General features: G+C 42.3%; 1 protein-coding gene across 1 annotated transcript in view; it reads right to left on the bottom strand.

The window, feature by feature from the left end:
- Positions 1 to 339: 339 nt before the first annotated feature.
- snx17 (sorting nexin 17) overlaps positions 340 to 18897 on the bottom strand; it is a 40619-nt gene continuing 22061 nt past the window's right edge. The window contains exons 7-15 of the mRNA XM_034698976.1: positions 15162 to 15249; positions 10927 to 10996; positions 10197 to 10289; positions 9718 to 9921; positions 4136 to 4264; positions 2965 to 3042; positions 2694 to 2768; positions 2562 to 2603; positions 340 to 2471 (exon numbers count right to left, since the gene is read on the bottom strand). Of these exons, the coding sequence (XP_034554867.1) occupies positions 2352 to 2471; positions 2562 to 2603; positions 2694 to 2768; positions 2965 to 3042; positions 4136 to 4264; positions 9718 to 9921; positions 10197 to 10289; positions 10927 to 10996; positions 15162 to 15249 (899 nt within the window). The 3' untranslated portion in view covers positions 340 to 2351. The remainder of the gene's footprint in view (positions 2472 to 2561; positions 2604 to 2693; positions 2769 to 2964; positions 3043 to 4135; positions 4265 to 9717; positions 9922 to 10196; positions 10290 to 10926; positions 10997 to 15161; positions 15250 to 18897) is intronic.

Raw genomic sequence — 18897 nt, 5'->3', positions numbered from 1 at the left:
ATTCTACGTCCTGTTTTTATACTGTCTATGCCCATGAATGTTAGCTGTAGACGATGTGGTGAAGGACTGCTACTCTTACCTGGCAGCAGCATTCACTAGCATTAAAAATAACTATATAGAAGTAATCAGTCTAAACAGTGAAGATCTCTTTTGCCTTTTGAAGTCATGCAGAGGAAACAGTATTGATTTCAGTCAGCTTCATAAGCAGATAAAAACTCCCTACAGGAGCTTTAATCAAACACCAAGCTCAATCTGAAGGTGTTAACACACTGCAGAAGAAATGCAAACACAGAGGAAGGTTGAACGCCTCACGCTGAAAACAGGACATGGACCACAGGATCAGCTAATCTCAGAGTTTATTGTAGCATCATGACAGCCGTCACTGACTTTCCCCACTCAAATCAAAAATGAAACATAGTGGAATGAATGAATGAAGTCAATACAATCTTTATGAAGTTGTGAAAAGTAACGCTGATGAAAAATGCACTTCAAAAATTTGGCACCTACACATTAATGGACCTCGCAGCGTCGTCAGCGTACAAGGAATGTGACAGGAAGAGATTAGAAATAAAAAAACAGGAGTCAGAACGAGTCAGAGAGAACATTTCGTTTACAGTTCTGGCTACGAGTGAGAGTAAATTGTTGATAGGTTGGCATCTGTTTTATACTCAGAGGCGTAAAAACACTGACAGATGCACACAGCTATAAAAATGGAATGACACGTCGTTTAAAAAAATCGGGATATGTTCATTTTTGTTGCTCGCTCACTTTGAGTTTTGTTCTTTTCCAGCACTTGTGATCACATTAGCCTCTTCATCCAAGCACCTTCTAAATCCTCTGAGATGATTGGCACAATGTACGTACAAATTACAATGAACTGAAACCCCGGAGGGAACGCTCCTAAAAAAAACATCACTCGCCCAAAATAACAGAACAAGACGAAGAAGATCAGATGCAAAATTTGTAAACACTTTACATTTGAACTAAAAAAAAAAAGTCCTCTACACATGATGTAAACAATGATAAATGTTAGTCCATTTACACTCTGCGGTCTATACAGCTTAGATTACATTTGATCTATTTGATTACATAAGCTATTGATGATAAAGATATTAGTAAATGTTCAGAATACTTAATAGCATGTACATAATATAAAAAGTGACATTGTCATAATTTTTATGTTTATTTTGTGCAAAATGCTTTAGTAAACTATAATTTGGCATTTATGAGAAACCTTTAAAAAATTGGTCTTTTAAAAAAAAAATTAAAAAAAATCAACGATGGATTTAAAGAGCCCCACACACACGTGTTCAAACGTCCACTCACACACTCGTCTCCTCCGGTAATACTGTGCAAAAAACGATGGCTTCAGCAAGTGCAAGCAGCTCGGCCAAATCAACCATCTATTGAGATCTGCAGGACGCAACGACGCCCGCAGACGATCACGTGTGTTTGTGTTTCTGCTGAATGATATGGTAGCCCGCGAAACGAGAAAGAGAATTAAGGCATCAGACTATTTCTGAAGGCAGCATGAGCGACTGTGCCTCGAACAAACTAAGTCCTGTGACTCTGCAGAGATCCGGACCTGACTTGGCACGTGAGGAGCATGACGCAGAGCATCTGCTTGCAGTATCAAAACACGACATTTTGGTTTCTAGCCAAGCCGGACGTCGATCACGCACAGAAAGTAAGCGGCTGCTGTGAGAAGTCTACAGTTTGGAGATCAATTTTCAAACACATTCACTGGACTCTGAATCTGGAAACATCCAGCTCTGCTGCGGTATCACTAGTGCCAGGTCGAACTCAACATTTGGCTCTCTGCTCAGGAAGGGAACATGCAGCCACTGAGGGAGGTTTTTCTTCATGTACTCTATCATATATTAAGTTTAGTTTGTACCTTACTTATTGAACAGCATTAAGAGAACTTCACGTATATTGCTGATGACAGTAATCGATGTGAATGAAGCAGGAAACTTTGAGACCATGACATACTGAAAGCGTCCCTATCTGAGTACCTGTAGCTTCACATGCTATTTACTGTATGTTGCCACAAGTTGAACAACACAGGGACGAGCTTTAAATTGAAATGATTGAAGCTAAAACTCAATTCACGAGGCGTTTTAGAGAAAAAAAAAGAGAACAAAAAGACGTAATCTGTCAAAGATTAAATGAGAGCTTAAGGCAGCGATTTCTCCAGGAAGAAGCTACAATCTCGCAGACTCGGACGCCCCGAGTTGGTTCCGCTCGGCTCGGCTCAGCTCAGCTTGTAATCTTTGTCGTCCCAGTCGCTGAGAGTGGGATGTAGAAGGGGCGGAGGACGGGGTCGTGGGGTGGGGGGGTGGGGGGGAAGGTTACAGGTCGTCATCCCCGATGCCCTCGAAAGCGTAGTTGCCGTGAAAATCGTTGCCGCTGATGTCGTTGGCGGAGTTGGAGGCGCTGATTCCTCGCAGGGACACCGAGCTCAGCTTGGTCTGAACAGAGAATCAACAATGTGTTCATTAGAAGATCATCAAACCCTTCTTTCATATTACAAAGAACAAACAGAGGCTGATTATACTCACTGAGAGTTTGACGATCTGTTCACGGTTCTGGTCTGGAGATTCCTGCAGCACAAACAACAGAAGAGTTAAATTATCTCACGTCTTCCCTCCAAAAAAAAGTCTAACTCAGAGCATGCTGTTCCATCTCCTCACCAGTAGAGGGGGGGATTTCACAGCTTGCTGACTGTCTGGCCGGTGGATGGAGCCGTTGTGTCGTTTCCTCAGCATCTAGAGGAGGACAGAGGAGCAAAACATCCGGCACATGAGGAGGTGTGCAGTAATTCACAATGAAAGAATAGAAATGCAATCAAGAGGAATAGTCTTCACAATTATTTACTGATCAGAAACATGATGCTAAATGTTTCATTCATAATCTCACATTTCAGATCACTGATTTTTGATTGGCTGAATGTGATGAACAAACCTTTTTTATGCTGCCGCCCGACTTCTTCACCATCAACTCGTCCACCATGGACTGAAGGCAGATACTCATCATGATGGCCTGAAGTCACAGAATGAAAAAACTGATCATATCTGACGTGTTCTAACTGATGATAACAGACGACATCACATCACTCCTGTCCTCGCTTCTCTCTCCACTGAGTTCCTGTGTGTTTAGAATAGATTTTAAGATTTCATGAGCACTTCTGAAGTTATATTTTTTGGGGGCTTTTACACCTTTATCATAGAGGAGATGACAGTGGATAGTGTAGGAAAGGCCTCAGGCTGGATTCGAACCCAGGCCAACCGCTTCATGGGCTCGCAACTTAACCATTCGGCAAAATCCGTGCCCTTAAAACTACTTTTAAAGCTAGCCTGGGTCTTGCGCAATGCTAACACAATATGAGCCATCCCATCGCAGCCTTGGATCCTCAGGTGGGGCACTTTAGGTCGTTCCAAAGTCGAGGCTCAAATCCAAAGGGGATCAAGCTTTCTCCATCAGAGCTCCTCGACTTTGGAACGACCTCCCCGAGGAGATAATGTTCGCAGAGTCAGTGACATCTTTTAAATCTCTTCTTAAGACCAATTTTTACTGACTTACTTTTATGTGATTTCATCCTTTTAACCAATTTTTATTTTTATTTATTATTATTTTTAGTTTTTATCAAACTAATTAATTGTTTTAATTTGATTTGATTCTTTATTGTTTTTTTATTTCTTCTTCATCTATTATTTTAATGTTTTAATTCATCCTTTTCCAATTCCCCGTTTCTCTGATTTAATGTCGTCTTCCTCTTAAAACCTTGTATTTTATTGTCCTTTAATGCTTTTATTTACTCATCTATTTTTATTTATTTATTCATTTATTTATGTATTTAAAAAATATATATTTTTAATGTTTTGCATTGTATTTTGTCTTTGCATTATTAGAATTCCTACACTCCTCTCTGTCTGTTAAAGGTTTACTTTGTCTAGCACTTTGTAAACATTTGTTTTTAAAGGTGCTATATAAATAAAGTTATCATTTATTATTATGTTCTACTGTTTCATTTTGATTTCACATCTTTTTGAACATCTTTAAAAAACACACTGTAGTAGTCCGAGTGCAGTTTGAATTCATGAAGCCCGCTCTCTGAGTCTGTGTGACTCTGTACCTGCTGACTGGTGATGGTGACCCACTGCAGCCGGTCCTTGCTCATCAGATACTCGAAGGCCAGCTCCAGTTTGACCTCACATTTGGACGAGCTGCAGGGATTGGTCGTGCCGTTGGTGATTGGGACTTGCTGCAGAGACGGACACAAAGATGGAGAGTTAGTATCATCAGTGTTATCAGCATTTTAATTTGGAATACATCTGTTGACGTCGACCACTTATGATTTATGTTTGTATTATTCTAAACTTCTTCTTCATCGTTCAAATTACATTTCCTTTATTACCCCTCTAGAACACTACGCTCCCAGCATGCAGGCCTGATCATCGTACCTAAAGTCACTATAAATAGTATGGGAGGTGGGAATCTTCAGCTATCAGGCACCTCTCCTTTGGAATCATCTACCAGTCAGGGTCCAGGAGGCAGACACCCTCTCTACTTTTAAGAGTAGGCTTCAAACTTTCCTTTTTGATAAAGCTTGTAGTTAGAGCTGGATCAGGCTTCGACCAGCTCTTAGTTTTGCTGCTGTAAGCTTAGACTGCCGGAGGAACTGACACACTGAGATCCTCTCTCTCTCCCTGTCCTATTAAAGTTACTAACCATAGACCTTTCTGGAGTCCCTGAGCTCCCTTGTCTCGTAGGTTCCTCTGAGTCACTGCCATAGATGGCCTTCTGCTCTGAACATTCCAGACTCCAGCTGCTACAACTACTACTATCCCTCTCACCAATATCATCTCTCTCTCTCTTCATCTCCCTCTATTTCTTTTCAGTCTCAGCAGATGTGTGTCTAACATGAGTCTGGTCCTGCTGGAGGTTTCTGCCTGTTAAAGGAAGTTTGTCCTTGCCACTGAAACTTGCTAAATGCTGCAAAGTGCTCTGCTCATGGTGGATGAAGATGAGATCAGACTGAGTCCTGTCTGTAAGATGGGACTGGATCTTATCTGGTCTTGATGTTGGGTCTTTGTTAATAATAGAACATAGGAGTACGGTCTAGACCTGCTCTGTTTGGAAAGAGTATTCACATTTGTTGTGATTTGGTGCTATATCAATAAAGATTGATTGATTGATTCTTGTGTTGAATGCATAAAAAGAAACAGATTTCCAACTTGCTTTCATCTCACTATTCTACTCCACAACCAGAACATTGTGTGAGCAGCTAAATTAAATCTCCCATCCTGCATCTCTCGGTCTAAGCTGCCAGTCTTTAGCTGCTGCATCACCAATGACAGGCAGCCAAATCTAGAGGAGACACATGCTAAAAGATTAACGGGGGTGTACGGACGGAAAAAACAGAAATGTGTGCAAGAGCAGAATTTTAAATGTCTTTACGAATATGTGAAGCCCAGAGACGCTCCCGCCCCCCCGGAGACGAGCCCTCATTCCTCATTAATGGAGCCTGTGCTCCTCGCCGGGCCGGAGACGAGCTGCACCTCCCATGCAAACCACACACGCAAAAGATAACATACAGAGGATCAAATCAAGGGTTTGAGACACACACACACACACACGAACGCGCGCTCAGTGTTTATACATCGTCTTCCGGATGCAATTTGAGATCAGCCTACGAGGGGGGCCGCAGCACTGCAGCAAGAGTCAGTCGGAGAGGAAAGGCCTCATTAAAATGACTCTGACCTCTCAGAGTGCGCTCAGGAATTAAACACCCCGCCGGACGAGGAGGAGAAGGAGGAGGAGGAAGAGGAGGAAGAGGAAGCTCGGTCCACAATCAGAGGAGCCGAGATGTATTTTAATTTTAGATGTGCTGCGACGTCTCCGTGCAAATTAACTCGTGGAGAATCCTATAAAGCTTCTGTGATTCACATTATGACTCCGCCGCTCCAACACTAATGCCATGCAGAAAGTGTCAGAGCGGTTTTTCCGTCTTCATTTAAATGAGCTCCGCTGGCTGTAAATGTTCATCTTTCTGCTGCACGTAATGCTTCACTCAGCTTTACAGAGAAGGTGAAAACAGAAAGTCCTGCTGCTGTCTAGTTTCAGTTCAATGAACGGTTAGAAGTAGGAGGAAAATACAGATTGGAGCAGATGCAGTGTGCGGTGCATGCTGATTCTGATTCTGGGAGGTAATTATGAAGATTTCTTTTTGTTTAGAGGGAAAATGTGTTGAGGGTTTTTTGCCAGCTGTAGTTTTTAGATTAATGCAAATTTTGCAGCTGAACATGGAAAAGTACTGACAGGCTGAGTGTCAGAGGGAGGTTTGAGGAGAACATCTCTGAGTTCACATTTGGAAAGAAACTACAACTACAGTTAGAGACAAACAAGAAGGATTTTGGAGTATTTGAAGGTCCATTTTCAATTGTCAGGGCTGGAGAATGTTAACTAATATCAATCAATCAATTAATCTTTATTTGTATAGCACTAAATCCCAACAAACGTTATCTCAAGACTCTTTCCAAACAGAGCAGGTCTAGACCGTACTCTATGTTCTGTTATTAACAAAGACCCAACATCAAGACAGGATAAGATCCAGTCCCATCTTACAGACAGGACTCAGTCTGATCTCATCTTAATCCACCATGAGCAGAGCACTTTGCAGCATTTAGCAAGTTACAGTGGCAAGGACAAACTTCCTTTAACAGGCAGAAACCTCCAGCAGGACCAGACTCATGTTAGACACACATCTGCTGAGACCAAGAGGAATAGAGGGGAGGAAACAATAGGAAGTCTACGGCAGCAACTCAGAGGAACCTACGAGACAAGGGAGCTCAGGGACTCCAGAAAGGTCTATGGTTAGTAACTTAAATGGGACAGGAAGAGTTAAAGTAAGTGACAGGCAGTGAGAGGGGATCCCAGTGTGTTAGTTCCTCCTGCAGTCTAAGCCTATAGCAGCATAACTAAGAGCTGGTCCAAGCCTGAGCCAGCTCTAACTATAAGCTTTATCAAAAAGGAAAGTTTAAAGCCTACTCTCAAAAGGAGAGAGGGTGTCTGCCTCCCGGACCCTGACTGGTAGATGATTCCAAAGGAGAGGTGCCTGATAACTGGAGGCTCGACCTCCCATACTATTTTTAGAGACTTTAGGTACAATGATCAGGCCTGCATGCTGGATGCGTAGTGTTTTAGGGGGGTGATAGGGCTCTATGAGTTCTTTAAGATATGAAGGTGTCTGACCATTAAGAGCTTTCTGAAGAAGGATTTTAAATGATAGATGTTATTGAGAGCCAGTATCTTTAATGAAGGTCATTTATGTGACTGCTATACATATGATGAAAATTAAGGTAATAAAAATGTGTCTTTGTTAAAGCATCCTTTTGTATATTTTAATCATCTGAGCATCAAGGTCAGAGGCCTCAACCCGTTAATGGAACTGATCACTATTTCAGCAAAGCTTCAAACACCTCTTGTTTACCTTTAGACTCACGTTGCACATCTCATACACTCTCTGCTAAACACCTTCTCACTCACTGCAACACGTTGTGCACAGTGATGCATAACAAGCACAGGTGACAGAAAGGAAACACAATCACAGCCCAGGTGTCAGAGCTCACACACATTTCAGAACTGAACACACTTGTTGCTAACGATGTGAGTGCACAAAGATTGATGGAGACGATGTGAGAGGCAGAGGAGGAAGAGTGCGTTTGTGAGTGTGGGAGGTGGTGGACCGCAAGGAGGACGAAGAGGAAGTCGCAGGCACAGATGACAGTTTGTGGGGGGCGTTTTGTGATTTGATTGTTGACTCCTCTCCTGTGCAGGGATCTTTGAGGGTTTGTTAATAATATAGGTTTGGACCAAGTCTTAATTATACTGCTATAGGCTTAGACTTCAGAGGGAACTAACACACTAGGATCCCTTCTCACCTGTCTCTCTGCCTATTACTTACTTTAACTCTTCCTGTTCTAAATAAGTTACCAACTATAGACCTTTCTGGAGTCCCTGAGCTCCCTTGTCTCTTAGCTTCCTCTGAGTTGCTGCTGTAGACTTCCTGTTGTTGTGGACATGCCAGACTCCAGCTTCTACAACTACTACTATCCGTCTCACCACTATCATCTCTCTCTCCCTCTATCCATCTTTCCAACCTCAACTCAGTCTCAGCAGATTTGTGTCTAACATGAGTCTGGTCCTGCTCTGGGTTTCTGCCCGTTGAAGGAAGTTTGTCCTTGCCACTGTAACTATCTAAATTTTGCAAAGTGCTCTGCTCATGGTGGATTAAGATGATATCAGACTGAATCCTGTCTGTAAGATGGGACTGGATCTTATCCTGTCTTGATGTTGGGTTTTTGTTAACAGTATAGGTTTGGACCAGTTCCTAATTATGCTGCTTTAGACTTCTGGGGAACAAACACACTCTGATCCCCTCTCAACCTTTCCCCCTCATTCACTTCCCTTAACTCTTCCTGTCCCAATAAAGTTACTAACCATAGACCTTTCTGGAGTCCCTGAGCTCCCTTGTCTTGTGGTTCCTCTGGATCTCTGCCGTAGACTTCCTGTTGTTACGGACATGCCAGACTCCAGCTGCTCCAAATACTAAAATCAGTCTCACCACCATCATCTCTCTCTTAATCTTCTCTATCCCTCTTTCCAACCCCAGCTAGGTCGAAGCAGATGTGTGTCTAACATGAGTCTGGTCCTGCTGGAGGTTTCTGCCTGTTAAAGGAAGTTTGCTCTTGCCACTGTAACTTGCTAAATGCTGCAAAGTGCTCTGCTCATGGTGGATTAAGATGAGAGTCCTGTATGTAAGAGGGGACTGGATCTTACCCTGTCTTGATGTTGGGTCTTTGTCAGAGTGAAATATCTGCTCCGTGCTGTTTTTATTTCGAGTGCTAGAAGAAACTAAAACCTTCTCTTCCTGCATTTTCTTTCACAGTGACAGTGAAACACGCGAATTGATTAATTCCTTTCACTTGCACCTTGGGTGAGTAATCCAAATCAATCCTTGTCCTCTGCTGAACAGCGTCTCATGGCTCAGAGATCAATGCAGATAAAGGAAACAGTGTAAAAAGGCATCATGCATTCATCTTACAGCCTGTTTGTCTTTCTGTAATTCTACTAACTCTGCTCAAAGAGGAGGCTTTGTTGCTTTCTTCTTCAGGTTTCCTTCTCCTCATTAGACGATTATCAGTTCAAAGAGAAGATGCTCCTGTGTGTGTGTTTGTGTGTGTATGTGTGTGTTTGTGTGTATGTGTGTGAGGCAGGTGGATCGATACGACACCGTCCTACGTGGGCTGCGTGTTTGGGTTATTGGACCGATGAGGATGGATGGTGTGGAGGTCATCACATTTAGCGAGCAGTAGGAGTAAAAACGAGTGCTTGGCAGGACTGCAGACGTTTGTTTCTGCTGCAGCGGTGAGAGGAGGAATGTAAACAAACAGGGAACTAAAAACTGCAGCCTGAAGCTCCTCGTCTCCTCTCTGCCAGCTCACAGTTTCATAACCCCGCCGAGAGATTCCAATTAGATTATTTGACTTTACAGGCGTGCTCGAAGGTGAATCCACTCATCCTCGCTCTTTCTCTCAAACACACACACACACACAACACACACACACAAACACACACACACACACACACACACACACACACACACACACACACACACACACACACACAGAGAGAGAGAGAGAGAGTTCCACTTACTGAAGACGTGACTCGCCAACACCTCATGCGCGTCACCTTGAAGCTCCCCTCCTTCATTTGTTCATTTGGCAGCTTGACGTGGAAGTTGAGCTCATTGTTGCCGGCGCTGACGATGACTTGGCAGCCCTTCTCGGGGAAGTCGGTGATGCACGGGTCGAACTTGATGTAGCCGTAATATTTCAGAGTCTGACCGAGGTGGATGAACTGGAGGAAAAATTTACAGCAAAGCTACTTTTAGATGACTGTCTTTTTTAAAAATGTCTCTTTTAGTCTGCTCCCCAGAGAGAAGAACTTTGAATTCTCTGCTGGGTTATTAAAAATTCATACCAGGGGAGAAAGTGGGCTAATTGCATCACAGAAAGCACTGGAGGCTATACTCCCTACAGATTTATCTTTGGACCGAGACGTTTGTGTGTATCAGCTGTATTCATGGAGCCGCTGTAGAGGCAGAATCCTCTAGAAGAGATGCCCTTGCTTACTTCTTTCTTGGAGCCTTTCTCCTGTAGTGATTTGAGCTGCCGGTGCTGGTCTTTGTTGACGAGTATCCAGCCTCTCTCAATGTCAGACACAGTCTGAGGAGGAAGAAAAGGAGAGTCATCGTTCTGCACAGGTTAACAAAACAAAAGCAGGAGTGTTGTTTCTTTTGGGTGCACATGGGAGAAATCACACCCTAAGCCTTTGATGTAAAAAGTGCAGCTCAGCAAACCATTACACAGAAACATGCACAGTTTCTTTTCCTTTTGTAAAACCTCCTCTCTGAGACGCACAGGCAGCACTCAGCACTTCCAGATTTTAATCAAACTTGCAGCCGCGAAAAAAACAAAAACTGCTTAACACAACAGATCAGCAGCAAAAAGCGACATGCAGCTTTCACAGAGGATCACAGAGGAACACCAAGAGAGTCAAGGTGTTGCAAAGTCAGAACAAGCTGACATCGCAATCAGAGAATAGAGGGACCCAGGGGACGCACAAAAAACATTTGGAGGCTCAGAGCGCTGCTTGATTTAGCTTTCTTGTTGCTGGCGCCGGGTGAACTCGATCAAACACAACAAAAGCAGAATGTAAACAAACACAATCATGCCTAATTCTGCTTCTCTGTTTGGTTCTATGTCTCAGGAGGGGGATGCAGTTAAGAGGTATTTTTTTTAAGACCACTTAGGCTGCTGGAAATAAACAACAGTGTCCGGCTTAGTGATGCAGCCTGTTTACCTGTGCGTAGAGCAGATTCAGGCCCACTCTGTTGTCCATGACATCACCGTCGTACGCCATGTCCCAGTAGCTGCAGAGAGAGAGAGAGAGAGAGAGAGAGAGAGAGAGAGAGAGAGAGAGAGAGAGAGAGAGAGAGAGAGAGAGAGAGAATTCTTTATCTTTCAATGGGTTTTTTTGTATGACAATATATTGAGCATATTGACTTTTTCCTGCCTTTCGTGATTAAAAGGCCTTCCTTCCTGCCAGAGTTTCATTCTTATAACAGCTTTATTTCACCTTACTTACTTAATTAATTAATTTATTAATTTATTTATTCATTATCTATTTCAAATTTTAGTCATCTTTTAAGTATAGCATCTTAGTTTATTTTACTGGTTTAATATTTTAGTATTTTATTATCTATTCATTTATTTTAATTTGGTGAGCTTGATTTCCTGTGTTGAGTTTTAACATCTTATTTTACCTCCAGTGTTTCCTCATTATTATATCATGACAGCGTTTTCTCAGTTCGTTCAGCAGCTTCTTTTTTTATTTTTCATTTATTTACTTTATTATTATTATTTATCATTATTATTATTATTTTTTGCATATATCATGGTCTTAACCTTAAGATCGGGTGGGTTTGGGGTTGGTGTTAGGATTGGGGGGGGGGGGGGTTCTTTTTATTTTTTTAATATTTTTTATCTATTCTATTTTACTTTGTTTTTATGTACAGCACTTTGTGTTACAATGTCATTGTATGAAAAGAGCTTTATAAATAAAGCCTGATTGATTAAAAAAATCCCCAAATAAGTGCATAAATGTGTTGTAATGACATCAACAAAAGGCTCTGAACACTGAACCGTCTAAAGCAGACCAATTTATACCATTTGATGTAATTCTGTTCAAACCACTCATGAATTATTAAACCTTTTTAAATTGGACTCTGATGTTACATTTTTTTCACTCCGTGTCAGTATGAAGGTGGGGTAAGCATTCATTCTAAGCCATTTATCTCCTGGACAGTGGGTCTGCTGAAGGGGATGTGAGTGAGAGTGCTTTCTGAGGCTGCTCTGTGGTTCCATCAGAGGCTATTGCTGGTATGTCAGTGTGCAGAGGTGTGTGGGTGCTGGAGGGCAGCCTGAGGAGCGGAGCGTGACGCTTGAAAAATGCATGAATTCAGTTTACAGAGAGAGGGGGGGGATCAGATGTGGGATTACATATGACACATGGCTGAAAGAAGAAAGACTGGAACAGAGCACGGCTGGTGAAACACATTTTTAGCCTTTAGGTGTAAAATCAGCGGCTCAGACCTCAGTTCGGTTTACTAATGTTAGCTGATTTCAATTTTTATTCTCTTCTACATTTGGGGGAAAAATCTCCTGACAGTCATGTCTCCTTACACTTCACTTCAAGCATGCATGGGGACTTTTCTCAAGCAGGTGTGAAGCATGTTGCCTGTCTACATCAGTAATTTAAAGCAGGACTGTTAGGAGAAGGGATAACTTATCAGAACATCTGCGTGCGTGTTCCTGTGTCCTATAAATACTTCTATTCTACCTCAACAAGACAAGACGTCTGGTGATAAAGGGTTAATAGTTTTTGTTCCAGGTTTCTCTGGACTCAGACAATATTCCCTCCATTTTTAGCGTGCACTGTTAACACAGAGAAACAGTTTTTCCATTCATTTGAACCTGACCCCCCCTCCGCCCCGGATCCCGTACACTGGGGGTCTGTTTTTTCTCCACCTCCACTTGTTAGTTCTACATTCATTCTTCCCTTGCTGCTCTACACTCCTCAGAGAAACTAGGTCAGGAGGACTAAGACTTTCCTTCAGGCAGAAAGAAAGTAAACATCCTGTGTACCTCAGTCAGCGGGAGGCTGGGTGACGACATGCGAGGAAGAAGAGAAATGTAACGCTGAAGAGGGGAGCTACCTTCAGGCTCCATTCTGCACGTAGAATTTGTTTGGGTGGCCCACCGAGGAAGGATTTTCATATTTTTTGAGACTTGCAGCTCCCACTGACAGTTTCTCATTTCCTCGCACAAGCGGCCTTGACCTCCCCGTCCTCTCGTTTCATTTTAAACTGTTTTCAATAAACAGAAATGAGCCACAAATAGAACAGAGTGGAGGGTTTTCTGTCACTCCAAAGCAAACACTGTTCGACTGCGCCACATGAGCTCTGCTGTTCTCGAGGATATTTTGCAGTTCTGTTTAGTTACCTGTGGATGCTTGTTGTTTAAAAACAGGGATTCTAGTTTTGGGCAGTTTCCTGTTTTTGCAGAGCGGATCATCTCTCCATGCTCCAGAGCCAGCCTGTGACGAACGGACTTTTTTCAATACTCTTATGCAAAGAAGAATAGAGCTGAGAGACGTTTTTAGAGATGTTGTGTTTACATTTTCAATTCTGGGGGGATTTTTGATGCTTTTATTCATTCTCAAGCTGTCAACTTCGGGATGTGCCCATTTAGTGGACTAAAAGATTACACGTTACCCTTACTAGTCAGCTGCAGAATAAGGTTGTCTGGTTAAGGACTTCTTCTAGAATGTTCTACTACCTGGATGTAAACACACACAGAGTACAGATGACTTCTTGTAGAGCGGAGAGGTTTGGAAGTGTTTTGATCTTGATGATAGTGATAAAGTTGTATGAATGCCGTGTATGGTTGGGCTAGGATACAACCATCCAACCACAGGCATGGTGCTAGCTGTACTAGTGGTAGCCAGATGCGGGGATCTATTTTGTGAACTGTGTTTTACCACAGGCATGTGGAGGGTCGGCTGGTGGTGCTAGCTCTACTAGTTGTATCAAGATCTAGGAAGAAATGTTGTGAACTGTGTGTAACCACAATAGACTGTATAAATACTGGACATAGTATCCGTGACATCACCTATCTGTTTCTGAAGCGCTGTTTGGAAGCCAATCGACAGCGGCAGCCATATTGGAAATGCTGAACTCAACTAGGCATAGTGTAACGTAAAGAGGCGGAGTTTGAGCCTCTTAGCCAACAGCTATATGTTCCAGTCCAGGAGTCAAGTCAGTCATGTCCTTATTTGGGCAAAAACTTGTAATCTTAATATCTTCTGAACTGTCGCGTTAGAAAAAAATTCACCCCCTGTACAGATAGAGAGATTAGCTTCATAGGGCCAAGCCATTTTTTGAACCAGGCTGTAAACATGTTTATTAATGCTGCAAAGGTCGTCGTCTTTGAATTGGTGTGTATGTGATTTCCGGTCTTTCTGCAGCCAGACTCAAGCGGATTCTCGATGAATTGCAGTTTATAACACTGCCGCATGGACTTCATAGTTTGAGACCAGAGGTTGCCGCTTGGTGACCACAGACATGTGGACTTTCAGCTGGTGGTGCTAGCTCTACTAGTGGTAGCCAGATCCAGGAATCCAAATTGTGAACAGTGCTAGAAAAATTGTGGTCAATTTTGAGTCTTTTTCCATCTTTAGACTAGTCGGTTAGTCGGATTTTAAACGACTTGGAAGTTAGTGGCTTCATAACATCACGAGTGAAAATCCTTCTTGTTTTGTTCATAACTCTTACAGAACAATATTTCTTCTCTGGAGGATATCGAAGCAGAAAGTGTTCACATTTGAAAAGCTGGAATGAAGAATTTAACCCAGACATTTCTGAAAATGTTTACACAAACTAATTAACTGATAAAAGCAACAGTCTGTGAGTATTTTAATAGTTCTTTCAGCCAGTTCATGAAATTTGTACAATCAGTAATGTTTGGTAATCAACAATTGAGCTTGATTAGATTTCTGATTCCTCTCTCAGCCTGATTCCTTTTTCTTTTTTTGAGTGACAGGAAAGTGCACCACCCGTCTGCTGGATAACAACCCTCCTCCTCCTCCTCCTCCTCCTCCTCCTCGGTGAAATAAAAAGTGAAACAAATGACTCAGGTCTCTTTTCCAAATTAAACTGCACTTTGTAGACGATGGTGAAGTCAGATAAAGCAGCCGGGTGCTCTGATGCAGGACGGAGTGCTTCACTGCAGATAAGCGACAAATGGAGCAACACCCAAAATTCAAACTGGTCCCAGTGATTTCAACTACACCAACACAACAGATGTAGTTTGTGATACTGCTGGTAGAAATACCTGGTCTGCATCTTAAGCTGGATTAGATAAATAACACATGAATACTCAGGGCAGTGAATCACCACTATAATTATGTGTGGAGGAGAGCACTTAGAGAGGAATGTGATGCAATTCAAAGTCATGATGTGAGCAGGTGGTGGGTACCTTTTCCGCAGGATTATGTGAAATTCGGAGCTCCTCAAGCTGGTGATGGATACATAAGGCAGCTCAAACTCCTGCAGCTTCCGCACAACTGAGAGAGAAAGAGAGAGAAAAGAGAGAGAGAGCAAGTAACAGCTCCAGTTAAGTCCCAAGGACATTTGGATAATGATGGCAACAAACAATGAAGGAAGGCGAGCTCCATCTGCACAGGTCCCGGGAGGCTGAAACTTTCCGTGTGCCTGTGTGTGTGTGTGAGCATTTAAATGGTAAAAAGAAAAAAAAAGGTAATGGGCTCTACATGTGTGTGTGTGTGTTTGAGTGTGTGTGTGTGTGTGTGTGTGTGTGTGTGTGTTTATCCCTAATCCGCAGCTGTTTCATTGTGTCCTGTTCCCTTAAGTGAACAGAGGAGATCTCAGGTGCTTGGCGATGCCGCTGCCGGGTTTCCAGGCATCAATAAATGAGCACAACACTAGAAATCTGATGGCTGAGCAGCACTTCAGTTAGCAATCAGGTTTGTAAAAGGATTTTCATTCCTTTATGGGCCGAGATGCTGCTTACAGGAGGATGAAAAAAAAAAAAACATGCTGGCTACTTTGATGTTTTAAAAATCTCTGCAGGGATAAAAAAAAAAAACATGGAAGCTGAATGCCTGAAATGTTTTGGAACATTTTAAAGCAATCTAAATCAGCAGGACGCTGTGGAAGAAAACATGAAATGTGGATAAGAAGAGCAGCGGGGCTATTTCAAGCTGCTTCTTCTTGACATGTCTTTGCATATTTTACATCGCATATTGATTTACTCACAGACTTGTGGAAAACTTACTGCCTGTCAGAGAGGGATTGAATTCTCATAGCTATCCCGTTGTGTCAATACTCCCACCAGTTTTGTTTGATCCGCGGCCTGCTGCGCCAGATTTATTCTAGCAGTCGAGTCATATTCAACACATGGCCGCTGCCTTTCAAACAGTGCAGGGTTTCAGATTAAAGCTGTGCCAAGAATATACAACATGCCCGCAGTATTTACGGATTCCTCCAGGTTCACCTGGCAGAGTTTGAAGCCTGCCTGGGAAGGATTTGGGCGAGGAGTGGGGGAGTGTTTGGCAGGTGGACGAGGTGGAGGGAGAATTTTTTTTAGGACTGAGCGGGGGATTTGACCCGAGAGGGCTGTGATGAAATGGAAATAAAAAAGGAGGGATTGGAAAACTGAAACATCTTAATGTGGAAAGGCATGTGACTGTGACTCTACAAGCAAATATTATAAGATGAATTCAGTTCACAGATTAGTTCAGGGGTTTATACGTTTCAAAGTAACATAAGAAAGTCCAACTTTTAGAAACTATACACACATGAGACGATTGAGGGGGTTTGAGGGATGTGAGAATATGCATCAGTCATAAAAATGTAATGATGGGAACACAAGGTTCCTTGAACTTAAGAGTAAAAGAGCGCTTATCTGCCAACTTAGCACTGATCAGTTGTCAAAATTAGCATTACAAATGTAACATTTCAGGCACTGATTTAGACTAATGGTTAAGTTGCGCGTCCATATATTCAATTCAAGTAAATGGTATTTATAAAGCACATTTAAAAACACAGCAGAAGCTGACCAAAGTGCTGTACAATACATAAAAAACACAATGTGAGACCAAACAAGCAATCATTTAAAAAGAGACAAACAAACGACAAGGAAAGCACAGCATTGGAAATGAAAACCTCATCAGGGCTAGAGGACTCAAATGCTGAAATATAAAAGTGCGTTTTGAGGAGAGTCTTAAAAGAGTCGACAGAGGGGGCGGCTCTGATTGAGGAGGGGAGGCTGTTCCAAAGACGCGGGGCCTTTACACTAAAAGCGCTGTGGGCCCTGGTTCAATTCCAGCCTGTTGCCCCTTCCCGCATGTCACTCCCGGTTTCCTGCTCTATCCACTGTCCTATCCTCTCTAATAAAAGGTGAAAAATGCCCAAAAATATGACTTTGAAAAAAAGGAATGCGGGGCGCTGGTGGCCTAGTGGTCTAACCCCCCCATGTTTAGAGGCTACAGTCCTCGTCGCAGAGGCTGGTCGACCATTTCCTGCATGTCTTCCCCCACTCTCCTCTCCCCACTCTCCTCTCCCCACTCTCCTCTCCCCACTCTCCTCTCCCCACATTTCCTGTCTCTCTTCACAGCTGTCCTGTCATTAAAAGGCAAAAATGCCCAAAAACATAACTTTAAATTATTTATTTTTTTAAATGCAACATTTAGCCCAACTTTCTAACTTCCAATAAAATCATTCTCATTCATGTTTCATATTTGCAGAAAATGACGATTGGAGAAGATAAAAAAAGATGTGTTAACTTTCTAAAAACTGTGAATGATGCATAGAAAAAGATTATCCACAACAGAATATTGATGTTTTAACTGAGGATGAATTTTGGAGGAATAACCCTGATCTTTAATTACAGCTGTCATGCTTCATCTTGGCATTCTCTCTACTCTTGATGCAATTCATGTAAGGTGTGCCTGTGCTGAAACTCAACAGACACTTGAACAGGACTTCTTCCTTGCTTGTAGATGCACTGATGTAGGGGAAGTGGTTGCTCAGCTTATATGTGATGAAATCACTCTGAAGATATATTTACAGATTTTATCCTGAACAGTTATCAGATCATAAGTCCAAGTCAGAGCCAGGGTCAGTGTGCATATTAAACATGTAAGATTCATTGTTTAATCTGTTGAAGCACTAAACTATCTCTGCAGACGTGATGACTTCATTCATGAAGATTCTGTAGCCCACACAGATCTCAGACTTTAAGAGCATTGACCTCAGATAAGAGCGCTCACACTTAAACCACAGAGCACAGCTCAGTGTTCCAGTTCACACACAGACAACAATACCGCTCTGTATGAAGAATGTAATATATGAACGCTGCATTACAGCTACAACTCCAACACGAGCCCCGCTCTCTCGGGCCATGCAGCTCTTCTTCTGTTTTAGTGAATCTGAAAACAGTGAGCTGCTGGCCTGACGCCAAAACAAACTCTTTACGCTTCATTTAGGAGAGTTTAGAGCGAGAGAGGGAACTATAAGCATGAAATTGCCCCGCACAATCGTGCCCTTGTTTGTGGGGAATATTTGTCCGATGAGTTGTGTGTTGTTTGTGTGTCACTGGCCGACCTGATGAAGTGGTGTAATCACATTACTTTATCAACTGCTCGCTCAGTTTCCGTTACAAAGCAGACTGTTTATCTGATGGAGTCCAGCTGGAGTGATTACACAATAAAACAAACTCTGGAGAGTCCGGGGTTTAAGAAAACCCTGAAAACACATCATCTGGATCAGAATCTAAATGATCAGGAGTAATCAATCAAAGCTTTTCTTAACGGGTAAATCTCTTCGTCCTCTCTCTCTTGTTCTATCAGTAAATATTAGAGCCATAGAGTAATTCGAGTCTATGTGCCTGATTTAGTTCTTCCATCTGTTATTTATCTTGATCGTTTGTTATGAACTCTGTTTTGACCTGCCGGGGACTACAGATGAAAATGAGCCTTATGGCTAACTCTTGCATATTTACATCGATGCGAGGCTGAAATGTTCATTAATATGCTCTGTCCCTTTAAATAAATAAATAAACATAAGAGACTTAGACATTTCTATTGGTTAGACTAATTTTAATATATCTTTATATTTTATATTTAATGTCTTCTGTGTTTGTCTAGCTGGTCGGGGTATCTGTGACTTTAATTGTCCTGCTGTATTAATTG

This window comes from Notolabrus celidotus, chromosome 13 (assembly GCF_009762535.1).
Source record: "Notolabrus celidotus isolate fNotCel1 chromosome 13, fNotCel1.pri, whole genome shotgun sequence".
Lineage (NCBI taxonomy): Eukaryota > Metazoa > Chordata > Actinopteri > Labriformes > Labridae > Notolabrus > Notolabrus celidotus.
The sequence above is the reverse complement of the archived record's forward strand: the minus strand, read 5'-3'. Positions and strand labels throughout refer to the sequence as shown.